The 12,062-nt window shown below is 55.8% G+C and overlaps 2 protein-coding genes across 5 annotated transcripts; one reads left to right on the top strand and one right to left on the bottom strand.

Annotated features, from left to right (window-relative positions):
* Positions 1 to 2,388: 2,388 nt before the first annotated feature.
* Positions 2,389 to 6,994, top strand: ELOVL1 (ELOVL fatty acid elongase 1). 3 transcript variants are annotated; one of them, XM_003936953.4, is made up of 8 exons: positions 2,389 to 2,488; positions 4,783 to 4,842; positions 5,028 to 5,218; positions 5,396 to 5,476; positions 5,610 to 5,666; positions 5,756 to 5,861; positions 5,944 to 6,080; positions 6,263 to 6,994. In XM_003936953.4, exons 2-8 carry the CDS (start codon positions 4,797 to 4,799, stop codon positions 6,482 to 6,484), a joined length of 840 nt encoding a protein of 279 aa, XP_003937002.1. In that variant the 5' UTR covers positions 2,389 to 2,488; positions 4,783 to 4,796; the 3' UTR covers positions 6,485 to 6,994. The 3 variants fall into 3 exon arrangements, with proteins under 3 accessions (XP_003937002.1, XP_003937003.1, XP_010345776.1); XM_003936954.4 differs by lacking the exon at positions 2,389 to 2,488 and adding an exon at positions 2,503 to 2,918; XM_010347474.3 differs by lacking the exon at positions 2,389 to 2,488 and adding an exon at positions 2,925 to 4,135.
* A 199-nt stretch (positions 6,995 to 7,193) lies between these two features.
* Positions 7,194 to 11,499, bottom strand: CDC20 (cell division cycle 20). Of its 2 annotated transcripts, none has more exons than XM_010347476.3 (11): positions 11,411 to 11,499; positions 11,022 to 11,251; positions 10,779 to 10,927; positions 10,596 to 10,692; positions 10,320 to 10,448; positions 10,028 to 10,224; positions 9,823 to 9,917; positions 9,451 to 9,679; positions 9,182 to 9,307; positions 7,780 to 7,897; positions 7,194 to 7,435 (listed from the first exon to the last, which is right to left on the bottom strand). In XM_010347476.3, the coding sequence occupies exons 2-11, from the start codon at positions 11,200 to 11,202 to the stop codon at positions 7,257 to 7,259; spliced, it is 1,500 nt and encodes a 499-aa protein (XP_010345778.1). In that variant the 5' UTR covers positions 11,203 to 11,251; positions 11,411 to 11,499; the 3' UTR covers positions 7,194 to 7,256. The 2 variants fall into 2 exon arrangements, with proteins under 2 accessions (XP_010345778.1, XP_010345780.1); XM_010347478.2 differs by having other exon boundaries at positions 11,034 to 11,251.
* Between the last annotated feature and the right edge of the window lie 563 nt (positions 11,500 to 12,062).

Raw genomic sequence — 12,062 nt, 5'->3', positions numbered from 1 at the left:
TTTGTAGAGATGGGGTTTCACAATGTTGGCCAGGCTGGTCTTGAACCCCTGGCCTCAGGTGATCCGCCCACCTCAGCCTCCCAAAGTGCCAGGATTATAGGCATGAGCCACCACACCCGGCCAGTTTTTTGTATTTTTTGTAGAGACAGGGTCTCACAAAGTTGCCCAGGCTCGAAGTTGTTAGCTCAAGCAATGTGCTTGCTTTGGTCTCCCAAAGTGCTGGGATTACAGGTGTGAACCACTATGCCCAGCCTGTCCCACCATTTGTGAACATCTTATTCTCTCAACTACCAAGTCTTCCGAATTCCTTACTCTTTTTTTTATTTTTTTTTTGACACGAAGTTTCACTCTTGTTGCCCAGGCTGGAGTGCGGTGGCTCGTTCTTGGCTCATTGCAACCTCCGCCTCCCAGGTTCAAGTGATTCTTCTGCCTCTGCCTCCTGAGTAGCTGGGATTACAGGTGTGCACCACCACACCTCTGCCTCCTGGGTTCAAGCCTCCCCAGTAGCTGGGATTACAGGTACCTGCCATCATGCCCGGCTAATTTTTGTATTTTTGTAGAGATGGGGTTTCACAATGTTGGCCAGGCTGGTCTTGAACCCCTGGCCTCAGGTGATCCACCCACCTCAGCCTCCCAAAGTGCCAGGATTATAGGCATGAGCCACCACACCCGGCCAGTTTTTTGTATTTTTTGTAGAGACAGGGTCTCACAAAGTTGCCCAGGCTCGAAGTTGTTAGCTCAAGCAATGTGCTTGCTTTGGTCTCCCAAAGTGCTGGGATTACAGGTGTGAACCACTATGCCCAGCCTGTCCCACCATTTGTGAACATCTTATTCTCTCAACTACCAAGTCTTCCGAATTCCTTACTCTTTTTTTTATTTTTTTTTTGACACGAAGTTTCACTCTTGTTGCCCAGGCTGGAGTGCGGTGGCTCGTTCTTGGCTCATTGCAACCTCCGCCTCCCAGGTTCAAGTGATTCTTCTGCCTCTGCCTCCTGAGTAGCTGGGATTACAGGTGTGCACCACCACACCCAGCTAATTTTTCTATTTTCTGTAGAGATGGGGTTTTGCCGTGTTGGCCAGGCTGGTCTCAAACTCTTGACCTCGGGGTGATCTGCCCACCTTGGCCTCCCAAAGTGCTGGGATTACAGGCCTGAGCCACCACGCCCGGTCAATTCTTTTTTTAAAAAATGTGTTTATTTTCCTTGTGGAGCAGGGCTGCCCCATAGGCAGTGTGCCCAGAGTATCCCAAATTTCCTAATTCTGTCCACTTTTACACCAACCAATCCTACAGTTATTCAATTGTTGTGTGCTCCTGTTCCAGGGACCGCTAGAGGTAGAAATTCCATTTCACTAAAACCTAGTCCATCCTTTGCCCCCACTAGTTGAGTCCAGTTAGTGAGTGTAGAGGTGGGGGTTGGGGGTGTGGAATAGATAACTAAATATATATAGCCAGTCCAGCTGTCTGGAGGAAAGCTCCACATTGTCCGCCTCCTCCAATCCCATCAGTTTCCAGACCTTCTTTGGTCAGGCTGGCGGTCTCACCTGGTCTCCTTCTTGTGCCCTCCTCACACTGGCTGCCAGAGTGAAGTGATTCAGACAGAGAGACTGCAAACCCCGTGAGTGCAGGGGCGGTGGGTGGTCCATAAACGTCTGATGAATTAATGATACAAGCCTGATAATAGTCTTCTCAAAAATCTTTACTGTTTCTCCTCTGCTTCTAGAATAAAAATCAGATCGCCCCATTTGGCCTTCAGGACCTACTACATTCAGCCACAGTCAGCCTCACGTCCCTTTTTTCCTTTCACTACCTCGAAGGCCAGTTTAGCTGGTGATTCACTGTGCTTGCCCCGGGCCACTTGTATCCTCCCACTTCCATTCCAGACTGCCCTCGAAAGCGGATCCTAACGCTTAGGGCTCCTCCAAGTGTACAGGCTCGGGAGGCTTCTCTCCCGCGCAGACCTCCTGCCACCGTCTGCCCTCAGCAGACGCATTGTGCTCCAGCCCGCCGCTCTGGGCTCACCCTGCAGGAGAGGGAGCTCTTTGAGGGCAAGGCCGAACCCTCCCCGCGAGCCCTAAGCCTGGCCTGCCGCACACAGACGCGCCGTCCTGCTGGAGAGCAGTCACCCCGGGACAAGCCCGGGCTCCGGGGTGCACGTCGGGAAGAAGCGGCGTGCTCCGGAGGCGGCCAGGCCGCAGCCACCGACCAGGGCGGGCCGGGGCGGCGAGGGAAGGGGTTGGGAGCCCGGGCCGCGGCGCTTCCTGCCGGGACCCGGCGGCCCGCCCCTGCCCCCGCCCCGGCCGAGCCTGCGCTGCCGGCCTCCGGCCCCGCCGGCCGCCCAATCAGCGGGCGCCCCCGCCCCTCCCCCTCTGGTGACAGAAAGTCGGCCCAGCAGATGAGGAAGTGGCAGGCAGGCAGGCTGGCCCCGGGGACTTCTCTCTGGCCCTGTTCCCTCCGAGCCCTCCGCCGTTGCCCGCCTGGCCCCTACGGGTGAGTCTGGACCTTCCACCGGCTCTCCACGTGCCGGCGCCCCCTGCCTGGCCAGCCCGGCCCAGCCCGGCTCAGCCCTGCCCTGCCCTGCCCAGGCTGTGGGCGAGGCTGTTCCCGCGGCCGGTGGGTGGGAGGTCCCAGCTCCCTGGGGCCGGGCCTCGCCAGCACCCTCCCTCCCCCACACCCGCGTCCCTGGCCCCCATTTGCTTACACCCAGGCCTTCCTCCACCACTCCTGCTTTTGCCCCTCTCCTGCCTCCCCTCCCCTCCCTCCCCCCGCTCCCCTAACTTTGCCAGGCTCCTTTTCCCTTCCATCCATCTCAAAGGAAGGAAGGGACGGGCTGAGTTCTCCCACGAGGGACACACCCAGATTATCCTGCAACTTGGGGAGAGGTCGTCCCAGGAGCCTTGAGTCCCTCCTGGCCTGCCGGGTGTGTGGGTTGATCTTGGGGGCTGGTGGTTGAGAGATAACAGGCTGGCCGGCTCCCTTGTGTCAGGGAGGAACCTGTGTTGGCGCCCTCGCCTCTGCCTGGGCCCTGCCGGGGATGGGCGGCCAGCAAGCCGGAGGGTGGGGGAGCAAGTGGGGAGGAGATCCGAGCGTGACCGGGCAGCGCGCACACGTGCGTGAGTGGCCCCGCGGGTGAGCCCGTGCGTGTGCCTGGGCGGCGGCCGAGCTACATGAGGGCCAGGAGCCACGCGTGTCAGCCCACGGAGGTGTTGGGTGGTGTGTCAGGCAGGTGACGTGTGTGCCAGCCCTCGGCGTGGCGCCTTGGCCATTGGGGGGTGGAGAGGTGGGTGCGGGGCAGTGTGGGCTGCAGGCTTGGGGCCTGACCACGGTGGGCCTAAAGAAGGTGGGCCTCCTGGAAGTGTGGGAGAGTAGCTGTGAGGGTGTGCGGGGCGGGAGATGTCAAAGGTGTGCCTCTTCACTCGCACCTGCACAGGTGCTTCTCTGGAAGCAGGGAGCCTGGGGCACCTGCTGCCCTGGGCCCTGCTCTGTTCCAAGAATGCCTTGTCCCTGAGGGACTGTGTCAGTACCAGGCTCTCCGGGGTCTGGCCAGAGGTGTTTGTGTCCCTGGGAGCCTTCCCCCGACATTCCTTCAGGCCCTGAGGGGGAGGGGGCCTAGCTTATCAGGACCCCTCCCTGAGGGAGGGGAAGATTCCTGCGACCTCCCCCACTCCTCCACCCCCTCACATGCCACTGGCTTCCCTGCCCCTCCCAGGAAGGAAAGAGTGCTTGTACCCATTCTGAAATAGGACAAACTGAGAAGTTATGGCCGGCTTAGGAGAGGATGCTGGGTGTGGATCTTCAGCAGCGCTTTGGGCCAGGGCTGGGGTCGGAGGAGGTTTCTGGCTCAGAACATAGGACCTTAGCTCATCGGGCTGGTCCCGGGTGGGTGGGTGGTGAGTCTGGGGCTTTACTTGGCTTTCCCAATCCTGGTGGGTCCTGCTCCCCCGGGCACTGACCTGTGGCCTGGACCCACCCTCCACCCCATGCGCAGTACAGCGGGGGCGGGCGGAGGGCGGGGCTGCTGCCAGATCTAGTCAGACAGGTGGAGCCGCCGGGGCAGGAGTCTCAAAGAGCCAGGCTCCAGGAGAGGAAGGGCTCTGCCAGAGGAGAGAGGAGAGCGCCGGAGAGGAGAGGCTGGAGGTGAGAGCCCCGGGAAGGCAGAGGAGAAAAGTCGGGAGATGAGTGTCCCAGCAGGGGCAAGAAGGAATCCCAGGATAAGGTTCTGGAAGGGACACAAAGGCCCAGGGAGGTGAGATTCCTGGCAGGGACAGGAGGGATCCTGGGGAGAAGAAGAGAGTCCCGGGAAAGGTCCATAGGGACGGAAAGAGGAGAGGGCAGGAGAGGAGAGATTGAAGGGGAGAAATTTCTGGAGAGAAGAAAGACCCAGAGCCGGAGAGGTAAGGAAGTCGGGTGAGGAGGGGAGACGGAGTTCATTCTGAAGATGAGCTCCCTGTTGGTGAGGGGGTAAGATTCTCCAGTAACAGACCTGGAATTGAGAGTTCTCTTATGGAGTAAGAGGGAAAAGGAGGCCAGGAAGTAAAATTGTGGAGAGGAGAGCAGAGTAAGGTGTGGAGAGGAAGGGTGGAACAGCCCTTCCCAGGCAGGCAGGATGTGTGGGGAGCAGATGCCTCCACCAAACTGCCTCCTCCCGCTAGTCCCCAGTAATTCCTTCCTTTCACTATTCTGTCCTTTCTGCAATGAGGCACTGGGAGTTGTCTGGTTCTGTGTCATCTCTGTGGGATGGGGGTGTGCAGTGGACTCTGTTTGACATCTCTGTACCTCCCCAGAGTCCTTAGCCAGGATGGAGGCTGTCGTGAACTTGTACCAGGAGATGATGAAGCATGCAGGTAAGACGCTGTCTACCAGCCCTTTCCTCCTTTCTTTCTCGGGACCCCTGAATCTAGGACTATCTTCTAATGGAGAGTTCCTGTGAACCCCTTGACCCTTCGTGACCTGACCTCATGTCTGTAGACCTAATGAAGACCCTTTGAACCCTGTGACCCTTCCTAACTCCTTGGACCCTTATTCGTAGATCCCCGGATCCAGGGCTACCCTCTGATGGGGTCCCCGCTGCTAATGACCTCCATCCTGCTGACCTACGTGTACTTCGTTCTCTCACTTGGGCCTCGCATCATGGCTAATCGGAAGCCCTTCCAGCTCCGTGGCTTCATGATTGTCTACAATTTCTCACTGGTGGCACTCTCCCTCTACATTGTCTATGAGGTGGGCCCCTGGGATGCCGGGCTTTAATTTCTGTCAGCAGGATAAGGAGCAGGCCACAGAGCCAGAGCATGGCATTTCTCCTTTCCGGAGAGGTTCAGATCCCTGTCCTCAGCTAGTGAAGGGGAGGGATGGCTGGGAAGGGAGAACTCTGGTGGTCTAATCCACACCCCTTCCTAGTTCCTGATGTCAGGCTGGCTGAGCACCTATACCTGGCGCTGTGACCCTGTGGACTATTCCAACAGCCCTGAGGCACTTAGGGTAAGTAGGGACTGGGGCTAGGTCATAAGCAACCTGGTGGATAGGACCAGTTTGGGACCTGTGCTCAAGGCCCAGTTTAGGGAGGCTCTTAGAAGAGTGTATGAGGTCCTAAGGCTGTCCCAACTTCTTGCAGATGGTTCGGGTGGCCTGGCTCTTCCTCTTCTCCAAGTTCATTGAGCTGATGGACACAGTGAGTAGTTATATGAGACATGAGAACTTGTGGGGAGAATGAGGTGGAGAGGCCAGGTTCTGAAACCCCTTTCCTCACTTTTCTCTTAGGTGATCTTTATTCTCCGAAAGAAAGATGGGCAGGTGACCTTCCTACATGTCTTTCATCACTCTGTGCTTCCCTGGAGCTGGTGGTGGGGGATAAAGATTGCCCCGGGTGAGTGGAGAAGGCCACTATGGGAAGAGGGTGGGCACCAGAGGCTGGGCTCTGCTGACGCTGTCTTATTGTCCACTCACAGGAGGAATGGGCTCTTTCCATGCCATGATAAACTCTTCTGTGCATGTCATAATGTACCTGTACTACGGATTGTCTGCCCTTGGCCCTGTGGCTCAACCCTACCTTTGGTGGAAAAAGCATATGACAGCCATCCAGCTGGTGAGGGGCTTGGCCTGACCTACCTATAACCATCCTCCCACATTCCTAGCCTGGATCCTGCCTTTATCCAGTCTTTTACCTTCGACCCCATCTCTCCCTACTCAGTGTTTATCTCTTTCTCTACCCCCTCTTCCCCTCTAGTCCTCACTGTTCCTTCTGACCCTGGCCTTTCTCTGTCCTAGATCCAGTTTGTCCTGGTCTCACTGCACATCTCCCAGTACTACTTTATGTCCAGCTGTAACTACCAGTACCCAGTCATAATTCACCTTATCTGGATGTATGGCACCATCTTCTTCGTGCTGTTCTCCAACTTCTGGTATCACTCTTACACCAAGGGCAAGCGGCTGCCCCGTGCACTTCAGCAAAATGGAGCTCCAGATATTGCCAAGGTCAAGGCCAACTGAGAAGCATGGCCTAGATAGGCACACACCTAAGTGCCTCAGGACTACACCTTGGGCAGTGTCCATCAGTGCCCTCTCCACCTACACCTGTGACCAAGGCTTATGTGGTCAGGACTGAGCAGGGGACTGGCCCTCCCCTCCCCATAGCTGGTCTACAGGGACCACGCTTCCGTTCCTCACCTACTTCCCCTGGCCAGCTCCAGGGACGTGGCCTCATTGCTGTCTGCCACTCCAGAGCTGGGGGCTAAAAGGGCTGGACAGTTACTTCCCCCTCCCTGCCTTAAACTTGGGAGAGGAGCACTCAGGGCTGGCCCCACGAGGGTCTCGTGGCCTTTTTCCTCAACATTGAAGAGGTCAGCAATAACCTGTCACTGTGGACCCAGTCTCCTTCCTCCACCCCACACACTGAAGCAGCAGCTTCTGGGCCAAAGGTCAGGGTGGGCGGGGGCCTGGGAATACAGCCTGTAGAGGCTGCTTACTCACTTGTCTTAATTAAAAGTGACAGAGGAAACCGCGGAGGCTGTGCGTATACATATGTGAATGGAGGAGGTGGGGAAACACAACACCCTTGGCCCTGTTCATAAACAGGAGGGATAGATGGTCAAGTCTCCCAGCGGACATTTCTAGCTCTCTGATCCCAGTAGAGTAGAGCCCCTAGGAAGGCTGCTAGGACATAGTCATGAAAGAATAAAGGGATTAGCTGAAACAGATAAACATGAAGGGAGACATGACTTTATTAGAAAAATAAAAAACAACTGGGGTGATGGCGTGGTCTTCAGCGGATGCCTTGGTGGATAAGGCTGCTTTTGGCTGCATTGGCCTTCTCCCGCTCCCGCCGCCGTGCAGGGTCCAACTCAAAACAGCGCCATAGCCTCAGAGTCTCATCTGCTGCTGCGGATGCCACTGTGGCCCCATCTGGGCTCATGGTCAGACTCAGGACCCGGGATGTGTGACCTGGAGCAAATGAGAGCAGTACATATGAATGCTGATGCAGCCATAGCCCGCCCATAAAGGAGGCACTGGGCCACACGCCTCCCTTTTTTTGTAACATTATTGAGATATAATTCACATACCATAAAATTAATCCTTTTAAAGTGTGCCGTTTAGCGGTTTTTAATATATTCACAAAAAATTGTACGACTGCTGAAACTAATTCTAAGACATTTTCAGCACTTCTCATTACCCTCTCTCCTCAGCCCCTGGCAACCATTAATGTGTTTTGTCTCTGGATTTGCCTATTGTGGACATTTCAAACAGTATGTGACCTTTTATGTCCAGCTTTTCACCTAGCCACCTACCTTTCAGTTCAGCCACCTTGGCCATGGTTGGGTACTTCCAAATAACCAGCTGGTTCTGTGAAAAGCCGTGGCCTGAGATGAGCTCCTTGTAGTGGGGAGACCAGAGGATGGAGCACACCTGTGGAGAGGAGCTGGTATGTGCATGACATATAGCCAAGGGCTACTTAAATCAGAACTGAGTCCCTTCTAGTGACAGGCACCCTGCCACCCAGACTCAGACTTGAATGATCACAGTCCATAGAAAAGTCCCTTGAGAGGCAAATTATAGAGGCTTCCTGACTTAACCATTTTTTGACTTTATAATGGGTTTACTGGGACTTAAATTGGGGAACATCTGTATTATCCACTGTATAGCTGAGGAATCAATCAGAAGGAAGTTTGTTAGGTTGCTGAAGTTCACATTCAAGTTCAGTAGGTGACAAGGGCCAGAATTTGAACTTGGGCCATCTGGCTCTAGAGTCCATATCTATAGTGAAGGTTGAATGTGGGGGGAGTGGAAGGAAACAGCCTCAAATATCTTTCTAATGGATTTAGATTATATGCCATAGGTGATGAGAAGCCATCACAGGTTTAAGGACAGTATAACAGACCATTCAGACCACAGCATAGAGGATGCATTGCAGAGATAAAAGAGAATGCTTGAGACCAGTGAGGAAGCCATTGTAGTGGGCCTCCACTGGGAAGGATGAGGAGGGGACAGATGTCAATGATATTCTGAGGTAAAACTGGTAGATCCTGGTGAGGAGGATGAAAGATTCTAGTAGGCTTTTCAGATTTCTGAGCAGGTTCTGCCATTCTAAAGCAATGTGAGACAGGAAGGATTTCAGGGAGGCAAGGGGAAGTGACATTTCAGGGAGTGACATTTCACTCCACATTTCAGGGAGTCAAGGGGAAGTGACAAGGTTAATTTGGGACAGATAGAGGCGGTGGTGCCTATAGGACATAGGATTGGAGACAGGCAGACTGTTGGAAATGAAGCTCATGAGTGAAAGCAGAGTTAGAAGTTTGGGAATCACCAGGGCAGAGTTGGTGAAGCCATTGGAATGGATGTCGTTGCCCAGTAAGCACGCATGTGGGGCCAGGTGCAGTGGTCACGCCTGTAATCCCAGTACTTTGGGAGGCCAAGGCAGGTGGATCATAAGGTCAGGAGTTCGAGACCAGCCTGGCCCAGGTGGTGAAACCCTGTCTCTATTAAAAATACAAAAATTAGCTGGGCGCAGTGGCGGGCGCCTATAATCACAGCTATTCAGGAGGCTGAGGCAGGAGAATTACTTGAACCCGGGAGGCAGAGGTTGCAATGAGCCGAGATCATGCCACTGCACTCCAGCCTGGGTGACAGAGCAAGACTCCATCTCAAAAAGAAAAAGGCATATGGGACAGGTGGGAACAGCCAAAAGATTACCTGGGAATGGGCATCCACAGCACTCAGACAGGCCCCAGAGCACACATTCCAGATGCGAATGTGTCGATCACTGGTGCCTCCTCCTGTTGCCAGGACATTGGACTGCCAGGGACACCATGCTACAGCCTATGTGGGATAAAGGTGAGGTTAGCAGGTACTAGAGCAAGACAAGGAGCTGTAGGGGTCACAATCCTACCATCCCTTCTCCCCTTAACAGTCCCCGGGTTATACGTGAAGGTCTGCAGAGGCTTCAGCCCAACCCCACTCACCTTGACAGCCCCTTGATGCTGGGTGAATGTTTGCAGAGGAACCCAGCCACCCTCTCCAGGAGCACTAGGCCACACATTGACCAAGTTATCATTGCCACCACTGGCCAAATGTCGTCCATCTGGGGCCCAGCGCAGCCCACACACTTCCTGGCTGTGGCCACTCAGTGTGGCCACATGGTGTTCTGCTACCCGAACATCATGGTGGTGGATATGGCCAGAACGTGATCCACTGGAGGAGGGAAGAAGGGAATCAGGTTCTGTGGCAGCACCAAATGGAAGCAAGCCAGAGCTGCTTCAGTTCAGGGGTGTACAGTCAACGGTAGGGTGGGCAAAAATCAGACTGACTACCATAGATTAACAAAAACCACTGACCTGGACAGGATATAGCTGTTCCAACTTAGGGAGCCCACTCGGGCAGAGTGACTGGTCATATTTCGAAGCCGTTTCTGCTGCTGCACATCCCATAGCTACAGAGAGAAGCCCACTGGGATGAGAGATTGGGACTTGACATAAATATCCTCCAGCTGTGCAAGCCCACAGGGACTGCTGAGAACTGCAGGGCAGGGACATGTCTCACCTGCACCTCAGCACTGCTGGTGCCCACAGCCAAGTAGTTGCCCTCTTTGATCCAGGCCACAGAGGATACATATTCCCCAGGCTGCTCCATTTGCAAAAGCTGCAGGATATCACCAGAGCTTGCACTCCACAGGTACACACTGTTGTCCAGTGCCACAGCCAGGACATTCCCAGAGCTCCAATCCACAAGGTTCAGGTCTGTCAGAGGTGGAGAGAAAAGCATGAGCTTCCTTGTTTGCCTGGTCCCAGGTCCTCCTTATCCATCTATGAAGCTAGGACAGGGATGCACTCACAGTAGTCATTTCGGATTTCTGGGGCATCCAGGATACGGTCTGGCAGGGAAGGAATGTAACGGCAGGTCTTCCGGCTGGAGCCAGGCGTGGCCTTTTGACTGTAGAGTACTTTCAGTCTGTTCTGGTAACCTGTGGCAACGGAGTGGGTCTAGACGCTGGGAAAATCAACACCTCCCTTGCCCTCAGTCTTAGATGGGAAGAGCAGACAGATATCTGCCCTCAACCCTGGGGATAAACTGACACTTCCCTCGAGGAACCAGGAACTTCAGGTCTTACCCTCTGGGGCATTTTGTGGTTTTCCACTGAGCCGAAGGATCTTGGCTTCCTCTACATCAAAACCGTTCAGATTCAAAGCCCAGGCTTTCTGATGTTCCTGGCATAAAGGGTGGTGGAGAGGCAAGATGGTATTATCCAAAGAACAGTCAGGTCCTGTGCCTTAAGCCCCTCTGGGACACATACCTTCTTGGTGGGCGTCTGGCTGTTTTCAGGCTGGTTCTCCTTGCTCAGGAGGAAGCTGGCCACCTCCATCTGGGCAGCACTGCGTTGGGGGATATAGCGGTCACCGCCAGGTTTGCTAGGAGTGGTCTGAACCTTGGAACTGGATTTGCCTGGGGCGGAGAAAGAGAAGACAGTTGGACCGGGCTCCCTGGGGGAGGAAGCATGAAGGCTACTTTCAGCCAGTCCCTCTGGCACCCCACTGACCAGGAGTTCGACCTGGAGTCCTGCCGGCGCTGTGGGATCGGTTGGCGGCCCGCATGGGTGAGGGGGCCGGGCCTGCGGCTTCCTTGGCTTTGCGCTGCCAGCGCGCGGGGGGTGCATTGGGGATGGGTGTATCCAGCTGAAGCAGCGAGTGCAGGTCACTCTCGAACGCGAACTGCGCCATGGGAGCGCCCGCAGTGGGAGGGGTCCTTGCAGTTGGTGCCTGCGGAGACCTGGAGAAAGGAGGCGACGGTGCTCAAGGGACAGCGAGGGACCCCTTCGCTCCTGGCCGGCCACACAATCAGGGCCACCCTCCGCTGCAGCCCCTTCCAGCCTAGCACCCCATTCCCCTGGCCACGGCCCCACCTCGGCTCAGCCCTGCGACCTCTCACCGTGCGCTCCCTAGCAGGCTGCAGTTCGACCGGCTTTAACACGCCTGGCTTACGCCTCTTAAACTCTCCGCCCCGAGCACTCATTGGCTCCTTCAAAACGCAACCGTCGCAACCGTTGCCCTCGCCCATTGGCCTCTCCAGCTCGGGGGGCGGGTCTTCCGGGGCAAGTCTCAGCTCTCACGAGAGTCCAGATGCGGAGCGCGATTTGAAGGGTGAGAGAGGGGCTGGGAGTCGGCGCTGGAGGACCGGTGCTGGAAGGCGGGGCGGGGCGGGGCGGGGCGGGGCGGGGCGGGGCGGGGCGGGGCGGGGCGGGGCGGGGCAGGGCAGTGCATGCTCTGCCTCCGCGTCCTCGAGTCGCATCTGTAGGCCTCTCTGCGTTCCTTCTGTCGCGAGCCCAGAATGTCTTAGATGGGAAGACCTGGGTGCTTCAGGGTCCGAGAGCCTGCGGAAGTTCACACTTAAATCCTGCACGAGGGTCGTATTTATGATGCAGAACTTGGTGCAGAACCCGGTGGAGTGCCCAAGGCACTTGAGCTGTTTCTAGGAGGGCAAGGAGAGCCGCGGACGGCAGCGGGGCAGGGGATGGGAGTTGAGAAGCGTGGGAGCAGGAAGAAGGCCGGAGCTACTTAGGGTACATTCCACTTTTGCTTGG

This window comes from Saimiri boliviensis, chromosome 11 (genome assembly GCF_048565385.1).
Source record: "Saimiri boliviensis isolate mSaiBol1 chromosome 11, mSaiBol1.pri, whole genome shotgun sequence".
Lineage (NCBI taxonomy): Eukaryota > Metazoa > Chordata > Mammalia > Primates > Cebidae > Saimiri > Saimiri boliviensis.
This window is presented reverse-complemented; position numbering and strand designations above follow the sequence as displayed.